Here is a 12,500-nt window from a genome sequence, read left to right on the forward strand (position 1 = left end):
ACAGGTATGCTATGCATGTTTCAGGTAACCCACGTATGTAGTGATGACAACAATCAGGTACCTGGGTTGGAACCAGCAACCTGCTCATGTAACCAGGGAACCGTCCCGTTTATTAAACCCTAGATACCACTGAGCTGCAGCCAGCGTGCACCACCTGAGCCTGCAGGTGAACGGACTGCTGCTGCGCAGGTGAACGTAACAGAGGTGACCTGTGAGTCATAGGAGCATCAACAACGCGCTCAGGAGCAACTTCCGGCTCCGCCCACATCGGTGTCACTAAACAATCTAAATGAACGTAAAACGAAAGGAGAGCCGGGCCTCCCATCGCCCTCGCCCGGGGAGGGGGGACTCACCAGGGGTCAAACTCGTGGATGATGCTCTCGAAGCGGATGACAGCGAAGAGCCTGGAGCTGAATCCCGCCAGCCAGGCCAGGAACAGGATGGTGAAGGACAGCAGGGACTGCCATCCGGCCGGCTGCGACAGGCCGCCGGACAGACCTCCTGCCCCGGTACCGACTCTCTCCGTCTCCGCCGCGCTGCTGCGTCCGTTCCCCGAGACCGACGCTGCGGAGTTCAGCTGGGATTTGTGTTTGTTTTCGGAAACCGGGTGATGCTCCGCCATATTCCCATACGTCACTCCCGTAGTGGCAGCTAGTGATCCCCCCACCCCCCTGTCTTCTTCCCTCTGCCACGATCCACGTCCCGGAATTCCCAGAGCCACGTCTGTTTCCCAGCGAGTCCCGGAGCAGCTAAACGGATGCAGACAGGAACATCACCGCTCTGAAGCGACACACGCGGCTGCGGGAGCAGTTCCCCCTTCCTAGTAGTTGAATGAGGAGGCGGGAGCTGCTGGCGGAGCAGCCTCTCACAGCGAGACAGGTACGACCAGGACAGGACCAATCACAGCACACGGTACTGACGGACATGCGCTACGACCAATCACAAATCCGCAGCAACTTCAAGAGGGGAGGGGCACGAAGAGGGAACCGCAGGAGCGCTCGTGCCCGTGCCAGACAGTCTGGGATCACGTGATTACCTTTTTTTTATTCTTATTTACATTTGAAATCAAAGTTTTTCTTGTTTTCAATTGTAATTATGATATTTAGTGTTGGTAGCGCACTGCTTTTCCCCCCTGAGGCGCCGGAGGGTGGACCAGAATCTCCTCGAAGCCGTACAGAAGTCTTGCTCCATGGTCTCACCGACCTCCTCCCATCTGGGTTTTTGCCTCGGCGACCACCCGAGCTGCGTTCCGCTTGGACTGCCGGTACCCGTCAGCTGCCTCTGGAGTCCCACAGGCCAAAAAGACCTGATAGAACTCTTTCTTCAGCTTGACAGCATCCCTAACCGCCGGTGTCCACCAGCGGGTTCGGGGGTTGCCACCATGACAGGCACCAACGATCCTTTGACCACAGCTCCAGTCGGCGGCCTCAACAATGGAGGCACTGAACAGGGTCCATTCAGACTCAATGTCCCCCGCCTCCCCCGGAACATTTTGGAAGTTCTGTGGAGGTGGGAATTGAAGGTCCTTCTGACAGGAGACTCTGCCAGACGTTCCCAGCAGACCCTCGTGATACATTTGGCCCTGCCTGGTTTGACCGACATCCTCCCCACCATCTGAGCCAACTCACCACCAGGTAGTGGTCAGTTGACAGCTCCGCCCCTCTCTTCACCCGAGTGTCCAATACATGCGGCCGCAGGTCAGAAGAAACAACAACAAAGTCGATCATCGAGCTGCGGCCTAAGGTATCCTGGTGCCAAGAGCACATATGAACACCTTTATGGGGACGGTGTGCTACTGACCTCTACTCAGGACGTTGTGGATCGATGGGCAGAATACTTCGAAGACCTCCTCAATCCCACCGACAGACACGTCTTCCAGTGAGGAAGCAGAGTCTGGGGACTTTGGGTTGGCCTCTCAAATCTCTGGTGCTGAGGTCACTGAGGTGGTTATAAAGCTCCTCTGTGGCAAGGCTCCAGGGGTGGATGAGATCCGCCCGGAGTTCCTTAAGGCTCTGGATGTTGTGGGGCGGTGTTGGCTGACGCGGCTCTGCAATATCGCGTGGCCATCGGGGGCAGTCCCACTGGACTGGCAGACCGGGGTGGTGGTCCCCTTCTTTAAAAAGGGGGTCCGCAGGGTGTGTTCCAACTACAGGGGGATCACACTCCTGAGCCTTCCTGGTAAGGTCTATTCAGGGTTCTGGAGAGGAGGGTCTGTCGGATTGTTGAACCTCAGATTCAGGAGGAGCAATGTGGTTTTGGTCCTGGCCGTGGAACACTGGACCAGCTCTACATCCTTAGGGGGATCCTGGAGGGTGCGTGGGAATTTGCCCGACCAGTCTACATGTGTTTTGTGGATTTGGAGAAGGCGTTGGACCGTGTTCCTCGGGGGGCCCTGTGGGGGGTACTCCTGGAGTATGGGGTACCAGGCCCTCTGATACGGGTCGCTGTATGACCAGTGTCAGAGCTTGGTGAAGAGAGAGCTGAGCCAGAAGGTGAAGCTCTCAATTTACCGGTGGATCTACGTTCCTACCCTCACCTATGGTCAAGAGCTTTGGATAGTGACCGAAAGAACGAGATCGTGGACACAAGCGGCCGAAATGAGTTTTCTCCGAAGAGTGGCTGGGCTCTCCCTTAGAGATAGGGTGAGAAGCTCGGTCATTTGGGAGGGGCTCGGAGTAGACCGGCTGCTTCTCCACATCAAGAGGAGCCAGTTGAGGTGGCTCGGGCATCTGGTCAGGATGCCTCCTGGACGCCTCCCTGGTGAGGTTGTCCGGGCACTTCCAACCGGGAGCAGACCTAAAGGTAGACCCAGGATACGCTGGAGGGACTATTCCCATCTGTACCTGGTCGGCCCGGATAGCATAGCTTGCTTACATATCTTGGTGGCCTGCCTTTTTTCAGGGTGCAACAAGACTGTTTTTCAGCCCTCTCTCTGAGGTAGTCTGCTTCAGGGTGACCAGGGCCAACACACCCACTGCTGACTGATAAGCCGGCTTATCAGTCAGCAAATTCACACCTTCCATTAGAGCAAGCCTCTGATTGGTGGGTAGAATCAGCCCACATGGGCTTAAGGTATGCTCAATTCATTATCATTCATTATCATGCTGATTACCTAGAAGCTGAAAATGTCTCTGACTGCATTCCTTGCATACTTAAGCAAGGATGTGTGGAATCAACCGGGCCACGCTGGGGCCAACTGGAGCTATCCGGGCCGACCAGGTACAGATGAGAATGGCCATTTTGTCTCTCGCCTGGCCAGGGAACGCCTTGGGATTCCCCCAGAGGAGCTGGCCCAAGTGGCTGGGGAGAGGGAAGTCTGGGCCTCTCGCCTTATGGGCTCGACACACGGGAGGCGACATCGCCTCTCCTCCATTCATTTTCAATGAGACGTGCGCAACAAAGCGATGATCGCGGGTCTCCCTCCTACTAAGCGAAACGCGAAAAACGTGCGTGTGAAATTTTGCACTCGTGCACGTGCCGTGCACAGACGACCCAGTGACGCGATCCCAGAAAGTTGAAACATTTTCAACTTTTCATCGCTGTCGCTCGGACGAGGACCAATCAACGGAGGTTTCCTTCACTGACCAGTGAGCGGACAGGATGCTCCGTACATCTCCGAGCAAACATGGAGGAGAAGTTGATTATTATTATGTTTTATAGTAAAATCAGAAGTAAGATTTCACATAACTCTAGCAGCACCTTGTGAAACATCATATCTACCGCTTTATTAACTCTGAACCGCTTAAATAACCTTAATTCCCTCCAACCTGACACAGCCAATCAAAACAACGGAAGTTTCAATTTCGCCATGGAACAGAACGCGTAGACGGCTTTGCCGCTGGCCGCTGCCGCGGATCGCCTACCGTGTGACAGGTAATAAAAGCGACAGAGACAAATTTCGCTGATCGCGGTCGTTTGTCGCCTCCCGTGTGTCGAGCCCATTAGGCTACTGGCCCCGCGACCCGACTCCGGATAAGCGGATGAAAATGGATGGATGAATGGATGGATTATGATATTTATGAACCATTTTATGTTATTAACATTTTGTCGTTCTTGTGAAGCGCGTCGTGATTTTTATCTTGAGGTGAATCGTTTCTTCTGCTTCTACCTAACTGCAATTGCACATTCAGCCACAAGATGGCGACATACACACATTTTATTCCCAAGCGTTTTGAATCTTCTTTATGCTGAAACATAAACCCTTTGTGAAAAATCCTTCACAAAGTCAGTTTGTCAGGGAGAGCGTGTTACTGGTGTAGAATATTGTTTATTCCCGCAACCGAATGCCTCACATTGACTCTTATACCTCTTCTCAGTGGAGGCAAACTGCTCCATCTTTGTCTCATCTGACCATGAAACTTTTGTCTGCATGACATTTGTCTTGTCCATGTGGACGGATGAGATGGCAGGTGTCTTTTCTCTGCCTTGTCCTCTCAGTCCACATTGATGTAAAACTGGTCTCACTGGACTAGAAGTCCTCCAGTGGCAGCAGCTAATCATCTCATTGGCTTGGTTGATCATCTGCTTCACTATTTAGCCGAGAGGATCTCACTAACTGTGATGGCTGGAACGCTCTCTAGATGAACCATGGGATGACTGACGTTAGTTTCTCAGGTTCTTCCATAGAAAGACAAAGTCCTCATCTTCTTGTTGATTTTTTCTGAGACAGAAAAGTTTAGATGTTGTTGAAGAAAGTTCCCAGCTCCAGTAAGAAGGAGAATCTTCTCAAACTAGTTGGTCTATCTTTGTGCTCTCCAGTCAGAGTCCAGACCTGAAAACTACCGTTCACAGATGCCTTCCAGCCAATCTGGGCTTCAGCTGATTTACAGCAATGTGGAAGAAATGTCAGCCTTTAGATGTGTAGAGCTGGTGGACCCCCCTCTGCTCTACTGATGCAGGGGGCTGGACGCAAATGCACGGCACCGTTTAGGTTTTTATTTGTGTAGCGAGAGAAATCCGTGGAGTGTGAAGGTCATGACACGGTCCACAGCCGTCTTCCCTTTGCCCGAGAAGCTGTGCGCTCTAAACCCAAACACATGCGCTGTTTATGACCTCACCATCTGGGAAACCATCACAACAATCCTGTTTATGGTCACGAGTCTGCTTCGGAAGACAGAACTCTCCAACTTTAATAAACAACCATATTCTGTGTTACACAAGGATGTCCTCACTTTACAGGTGAATTACAACCAACGAGTGTTTTATCTGAAATAAGACTTTACAGTCATGATAAATCTAAATAACTTATTGTTGGATTGCATGATTTCAGATCTTAAAGAACCACAAATCTACTTGATGACTTAATGATGATTTTATTATCAGTCATGCCACATTTTAACATCAGTACAAGTGCTGGCCAGTAAATTAGAATATCATCAAAAGGTTGAAAATATTTCAGTAATTCCATTCAAAACGTGAAACTTGTACATTATATTCATGCAATGCACACAGACCAATGTATTTCCAATGTTTATTACGTTTAATTTTGATATTTATAGGTGACAACCAATGAAAACATCAAATCTGGTATCTCAGAAGATTAGAATATTCTAAAGGCCAATGAAAAAATGTTTGTTTCTCTAATGTTGGCCAACTGAAAAGAATGAACATGAAAAGAATGTGCATGTATAGCACTCAATACTTAGTCGGGGCTCCTTTTGCCTCAATAACTGCAGTAATGCGGCGTGGCATGGACTCGATCAGTCTGTGGCACTGCTCAGGTGTTATGAGAGCCCAGGTTGCTCTGATAGTCGTCTTCAGCTCCTCTGCATTGTTGGGTCTAGCGTATTGCATCCTCCGCTTCACAATACCCCATAGATTTTCTATGGGGTTAAGGTCAGGCGAGTTTGCTGGCCAATCAAGGACAGGGATACCATGGTCCTTGAACCAGGTGCTGGTGGTTTTGGCACTGTGTGCAGGTGCCAAGTCCTGTTGAAAGGTGAAGTCTGCATCCCCATAAAGTTGGTCAGCAGCAGGAAGCATGAAGTGCTCTAAAACTTCCTGGTAGACGGCTGCATTGACCCTGGACCTCAGGAAACAGAGTGGGCCAACACCGGCAGATGACATGGCACCCCACACCATCACTGACGGTGGAAACTTTACACTGGACCTCATGCAACGTGGATTCTGTGCTTCTCCGCTCTTCCTCCAGACTCTGGGTCCTTGATTTCCAAAGGAAATGCAGAACTTGCTTTCATCAGAAAACATAACTTTGGACCACTCAGCATCAGTCCAGTCCTTTTTGTCCTTGGCCCAGGCGAGACGCTTCTTGCGCTGTTTCTTGTTCAAGAGTGGCTTGACACACGGAATGCGACACCTGAATCCCATGTCTTTCATGAGTCTCCTCGTGGTGGTTCTTGAAGCGCTGACTCCAGCTGCAGTCCACTCTTTGTGGATCTCCCCCACATTTTTGAATGGGTTTGTCGTCACAATTCTCTGCAGGGTGCGGTTATCCCTAGAGCTTGTACACTTTTTTCTACCACATTTTTTCCGTCCCTTCGCCTGTCTGTTAATGTGCTTGGACACAGAGCTCTGCGAACAGCCAGCTTCTTTAGCAATCACCTTTTGTGTCTTGCCCTCCTTGTGCAAGGTGTCAATGATTGTCTTTTGGACAGCTGTTAAGTCAGAAGTCTTCCCCATGATTGTGGTGCCTTCAAAACAAGACTGAGGGACCTTTTAAAGGCCTTTGCAGGTGTTTTGAGTAAATCAGCTGATTAGAGTGGCAGCAGGTGTCTTCTATATTCAGCCTTTTCAGAATATTCTAATTTTTTGAGATACCAAATTTGGAGTTTTCAGTAGTTGTCACTTATGAATATCAAATTTAAATGTAATGAACATTGGAAATACATTGGTCTGTGTGCATTGCATGAATATAATGTACAAGTTTCACGTTTTGAATGGAATTACTGAAATATTTTCAACCTTTTGATGATATTCTAATTTACTGGCCAGCACTTGTATATGGACTACGACCTTTGATGACCCAGAGGTCAAAACAAGTCGCCTTGTCGAGTAGGGCTGCAACAACGAATCGATAAATTCGATGAAAATCGATTACTAAAAGCGTTGGCAACGAATTGCGTCATCGATTCGTTGTGTCGCACAACTCTTCCAAAAGCGCCCCCCCCCTTCCCGCCCGCCGTTGCGCGCAGACAGATCAGCGCGAGGGAGAGCCGGCAGTTGTTTGGAAGAGGAACATGGCAGAAGCAGCGAGAGTCAAAAAAGTAAAAGCTTTTTAAGTTTGGGAGCATTTTCAGTTAAATCAGGCGAAGACATGCGTTACCTGCAACGTTTAGGTCAGACTTGGCGTGGCACGGGATGATGCAGCGTCTTAAACGCAAGCATGTCGGGATCATCAGCGAGGAAGGAGAGAACTCTGTGTCCGGGTAAATTAAAAACTTTTCAAAAGTGATTCATCCAAGTCCCGGATTATTACACAGGCTAGACATGCCCTAAGCTTGTAAAAAATGAGTCTAAAGTCGTGAGCGCGACGCTAGATGAGCGGGGGGACTCGCGCTGCTGCGAACCGGTTCCAAGGCCGGATTAACTGGGCAATTGCCCAGGGCCCACGAACTCTAAAGGGCCCAGGGCACGAGCACAATACTGTATCTATAATTTCCCGCTTTATGAGGACTATGGTGACCGTACGTTCCGTTTTCCCCAGACGTGTCCACTTTTCACTCTCTGTCCGGCGCGTCCGGACTCCGGGTTCTTGTATTGATGAAAATGTCCGGCTTTTCATCCAGGAGCAGGGATCGAATTATGGGGGAGCTGGATATCCTACACATCTGGGGAGCCGGAAAAAGTTTTCTATATTATATCATTTTTGGACTCTTTTGAGCAGAGAGCGGCACGGCGCATTTTTGCGCAGCGATCCAGGCTGCTGCTTCCAGCGCACGGCCCATTCTCAAAGTGGCGCAACCAAAAAACTATAATTAGCACACGATCGTTCATGTCTGCACATGTTCTCTATTTTCTGTCTTATTTGTGCCTGAAGCGCTCTGCTACTGCAGAGATCATCACCTGTGCTGCGGTGATTTCACCTCACGCAGCATCGAAACGCACCCTCCGCTTTGCGGTCAGGAGATCCCTTTGATCTGCTCAGAAATAACTGATGAGGTGAAAAAGTAAGAATCCAGACAGCAGATTTTCTGGAGAGTTTAGAGGAGATGCAGGAAGATGAGAGACAGACAGGACAGGAAAATAGTTCAATAAAAACCAAACAATACAAAGTGTTGAAAAGTAAAATGTAGGTAGATTTATCTCCACTACACGTTTTTACCTGTATAAAACAATAAGTTACACACATGTAATATTTATAAATTTGATACTATTCAGGTCACCTTCAACACTCAGTCACACACCCAGGGCCGTTTCAAGTCATTTTGGGGGCCAAGGCAAAATGCCCCCCATAACTGGGCTCCCCAGAAGCCTCTGTGTAATTCATACCCTCTCCAGTAGTGTTAGTTATATGGTGTTTATAAAAGCCCCTCAGACATTACTGACATGTTCTAATATTATCAGATGAAAAACTAAATTATCAGACATGCTGTCTCATCTGCTTCTTTTCTAAACTTGCGTCATTTTTGGAAATAGTGATCAATTTTGATTAATTCACAGCCTATGTTTAATTACATTTAAAAATTAGTTGTTTGACATCCCCAGTTATAATAAATGTCTACAGATGAGATCAAACAAAACAGATGAGAATTGCCCTTAAGCAGTTTAATTGGACCAAGCATTTTAGGTCACAGATAGATGTAGCTTAGGGTCTCTGTCTATACACCTTATAAGACAATTTAGGTTATGGCATGTTGTTTTTCTGCTATTGAACTGTTTTCTAATAATGTTGTGTTAAATAAAGTGAAGGAAGGAGAGAAATAATGTTTCCCTAGCAGTTTTTAAAAATTTCCCCATGTAATCCGATTAATCGATTAATCGTGTCGAGACCCCATCCGATTCATCGATTATCCAAATAATCGTTTGTTGCAGCCCTATTGTCGAGACGACTTTGCTGCAAGCTGGATGTCTGAGAACCCTCATCACGCGGGCACCGTAGCTCTGCACACGGGCATCGGATGGGTTAAAATGTATTTGAAAACTAACCAAGCATCAGTAAATGCAGCCGGATAATTCTAATAATCCCAGATATCACATTCTTTCCTAAGTCGCCTAATTAGACTCTTAATAACATCTAAGTTTCATTAAAGTTTGATTATTGTCTCAGCTGATTTTCCCTTGAATACTCATTCATCTACAGCTGTCTTGTAAATTTGTCGTAGAAATAAAGTAATAAATGGATTTTTATAAACTATATTTTTGCTTCTGTGTAACTTAGTGGTAATTGCTGGTGCCCCGGCTTCCCTGGACCCTATTCCAGAGTCAGTCCCATATTAAAGGGTCAATAATATTAGGGATTCATAGTTTTATGGAGCGTTACGTCTTGTTGAATACTTTTCATATTTCGTTGACAGTTTATTAATTGTGACCGCTTACAAAACGGTGCATTTGCTACCAGTTTCATTCCACTTCACAGTCAAATCCTACGTAGGTCTAACAGAAAATCTCAATAAAACACATTTGAGTTTGTGGTTGAAGTTCAAGGGTCATGAATACTTTTGCAAGGCACTGATTATGAACTGAGGCCCAAATATTAGCTCGGTCTTCCCGATTAGCCCCCCTGGCCCGCGGTCTGGTGCTGCAGGAAGAAGAGATCCAAAGATGATTTTATTTATCTTACATCACTGATTTTTATTAGTTTGAACTGCACAAATAGTTTTGTGTGTGTTTGTTTTTTCAAATCTGCAACAAGATCCTGTAGAAAAGCTTCCTTTGGTCTCTGGGTCACTCACCTGTAGCATCCACAAACCGTCCACTTCAAGGCTTGACCCTCCACACCAGGGTCGGCGAGGGTCTCATCCCAACTACAAAACCAGCAGCCACACAAAAATGGAGTAAGAGCAGCGGTGGCCTCACCAGTAATGTTTGTGTGTTTACTCACTGTTATGTCCCCAACAGGAGATGTTAAAATGTGAAGGAGGGGGTAACATAAGAAAAACGACAGTGGCGTTTAAAATAGGTTTAATTGTGATAAAAGGTTCTAAAAACAAGAGCAAACAGACGGCGAGCATTATTAAAATAATGCAAAACGAAAACTTCACTATAAGGTTAACAGTTAAAAGACAAATTATCAACTATATAAAACACCTGGTTAAAACTTTATTAAAAGTTTTACCTAAACTGAAGGTGTTTTAAAACACAATGACGTTGATAAAAGTCTAAAAACTAAATCAGAGTTAACCTTAAAGCACAGTCAACACTAGGTGACATGCACAAAAGATCCATGTGGATCACTCAGAGTTAAAACTATAAGTTAAAACTCATCATAACAACGGGGTTAAACCAAACGAGACCTGGAGGACAGCAGAACCCCTGCACTGCTGTCTCCCAGACTGCTGAAGGCACAGCCTTTTTATCCCAGGTGTGGCTCATCAGGAGGATTCAGTTCAGCTGTGCTCCTCAGCAGCCTGGAAGAGAGGAGGAGGAGGGGCGGTGTCCAGTCAATCACCAGAGCTGGGTGATCCTGGCTGCTTTTTCCCCTCTTCAGGCTGGCAGCCGTGACACTCACCATGGATGTGCTAAAGGAGTCGGGATCGGTCATGTGCAGCTGCACGATGTGCACCAGTAATGCTCTAAAACTACAGACGTTTGCCTTCCGTAGAACAGTTGGTTATTTATTTCACGTCATTGCCTTCCTAGTCTCCAGGGCCATGGGGCGTGTTTGATGCTCTGCTCCTGAAAGTCTCACCTCTGTGTTGGGTTGCTTAAGGCAGGCTGACCTGTTCAACCCCACCTCTCTGAATCCAGAAGTGGATCGTCCCAGAAGTCCCTGATGTCCAAACGAGGTCATGACTGCTCACCTCCTTCTGAAGGTCTCTGGAGGTAAAGGGCAGCAGTACTTCTGTTGGCTTCATACTTACAGGGATGAGAACAAACACCGTGGGGGCGGGTGTGTGTGTGTGTGTGTGTGTGTGTGTGTGTGTGTGTGTGTGTGTGTGTGTTGTGTAGAGAGCGTTCTGAACTTGTGTGTTCTCTTCATGCTGAATCAGCTGTGACGCAGGAAACACCTGTGGATGAGTACCTGTATGTACCTGCCCCGCTGCACAAAAACAAAACATTTCAAATATAAAAAAGATTTTTAGAATATGTTTAAAATGATAAATAAAAATTGTGATTAAAATGTTAGGAAAGGGAGAGACAAAATGAACAGGAAAGAGGGAAATCCCTGGATCCTGGGAGAGGCGGAGTGAGTAGAACGATCCGAACAAGGAGAGGGAGGAGATGAAGGTCCCACCAAACTGTCATGATCCGCCCCAGCCTCCCTGACTGTGTCTCTCCTGCCCTGATTAGCCTTATTGTTCTCACCTGTCCCTGATTACTCTGCCCATGTGTTCCTGATTCCCTTGTGTATTTATACCTCCCTCCTGGTTGTTGTCTTGGTCGGTTCATTGTCGTTGTCCATGTTCGTTCGTCCTGTTGCTCCCGTCCTACAATAAACAGCTTTTTATTTTTTACATCCGTCTGCCTGCTCTTCTGCCTCCTAGAACCCACCACCACACATGGTTTGCCACCTCCACCCGCAGAACATGACAGAATGAACCGACCCAAACCTGGACCTGTGGTGAGCTAACACACTTGCTTCTGGAAAATTATTTTTTCTTTTTCTCCCTTTCAGCAGAGGGTGATTTCTGGCCTGGAGTTTTTGTGTTTGGCGCATCCTACCTGTTCTCGGGGTGGTCGAAGTCCTCTGGGTGATCCTGGCGCATCCCACTTTGTCTTCGGGGTGGTCAGGGTCATTCGCCACCTGCTGTTTTTGCCCCGTCCTGTTCTTCTCCTGAAGCCGCGGATCCTGGAGCCTCAAGGGAATTACACCCCCTACGCACGCCATTATTCTCCAGTGTGGTAGGGTTGGTCTCCCCGCTCTTCTCCGGTGGATCCTGGAGCCTCAAGGGAGCTACACCCCCTACGCACACCATTGTTCTCTGGTGTGGTAGGGCTGGTCTCCCCGCTCTTCTCCGGCTTCCCTTCACCCGAGCCTCCGCCGATGGACCCAGCAGATCGGGAAGTGCACCTGCTCTGATTGGGATGTCGAGTACCTGCCGCCGAGCTGGGCTTCCACGCGTCGCTCCCGCTGCTCAACCATTTCCTGGTCCACGCCTGCAGAGTCTGTGCCTGCAGGTTCTCCACGCAGCAGTTCCTGCTGGGGCCTATGCCTGCTGCTGCAGTTTGTCTCTGTGTTCCTGGTGTCCTGTGTTCCTGGAGTCAAGTGTTCGTCTCCAGTCAAGTCATCGTGTCCAGTCAAGTCATTGTGTCCAGTCAAGTCAAGTCATGGTGTCCAGTCAAGTCAAGTCATCGTGTCCAGTCAAGCCAAGTCATTGTGTCCAGTCAAGTCATCGTGTCCAGTCAAGTGTTCGAGTCCCAAGTCTTCGAGTCCGAGTTTC

At 48.1% G+C, this 12,500-nt stretch overlaps 1 protein-coding gene across 1 annotated transcript in view; it reads right to left on the reverse strand.

Annotated features, from left to right (window-relative positions):
- Positions 1-841, reverse strand: part of LOC107372383 (dolichyl-diphosphooligosaccharide--protein glycosyltransferase subunit STT3B) — a 15,041-nt gene extending 14,200 nt beyond the window's left edge. Inside the window, exon 1 of the mRNA XM_070551238.1 lies at positions 354-841. Within this exon, the coding sequence (XP_070407339.1) occupies positions 354-622 (269 nt within the window). The 5' untranslated portion in view covers positions 623-841. The remainder of the gene's footprint in view (positions 1-353) is intronic.
- Positions 842-12,500: the final 11,659 nt, after the last annotated feature.

This window comes from Nothobranchius furzeri, chromosome 5, assembly GCF_043380555.1.
Source record: "Nothobranchius furzeri strain GRZ-AD chromosome 5, NfurGRZ-RIMD1, whole genome shotgun sequence".
Lineage (NCBI taxonomy): Eukaryota > Metazoa > Chordata > Actinopteri > Cyprinodontiformes > Nothobranchiidae > Nothobranchius > Nothobranchius furzeri.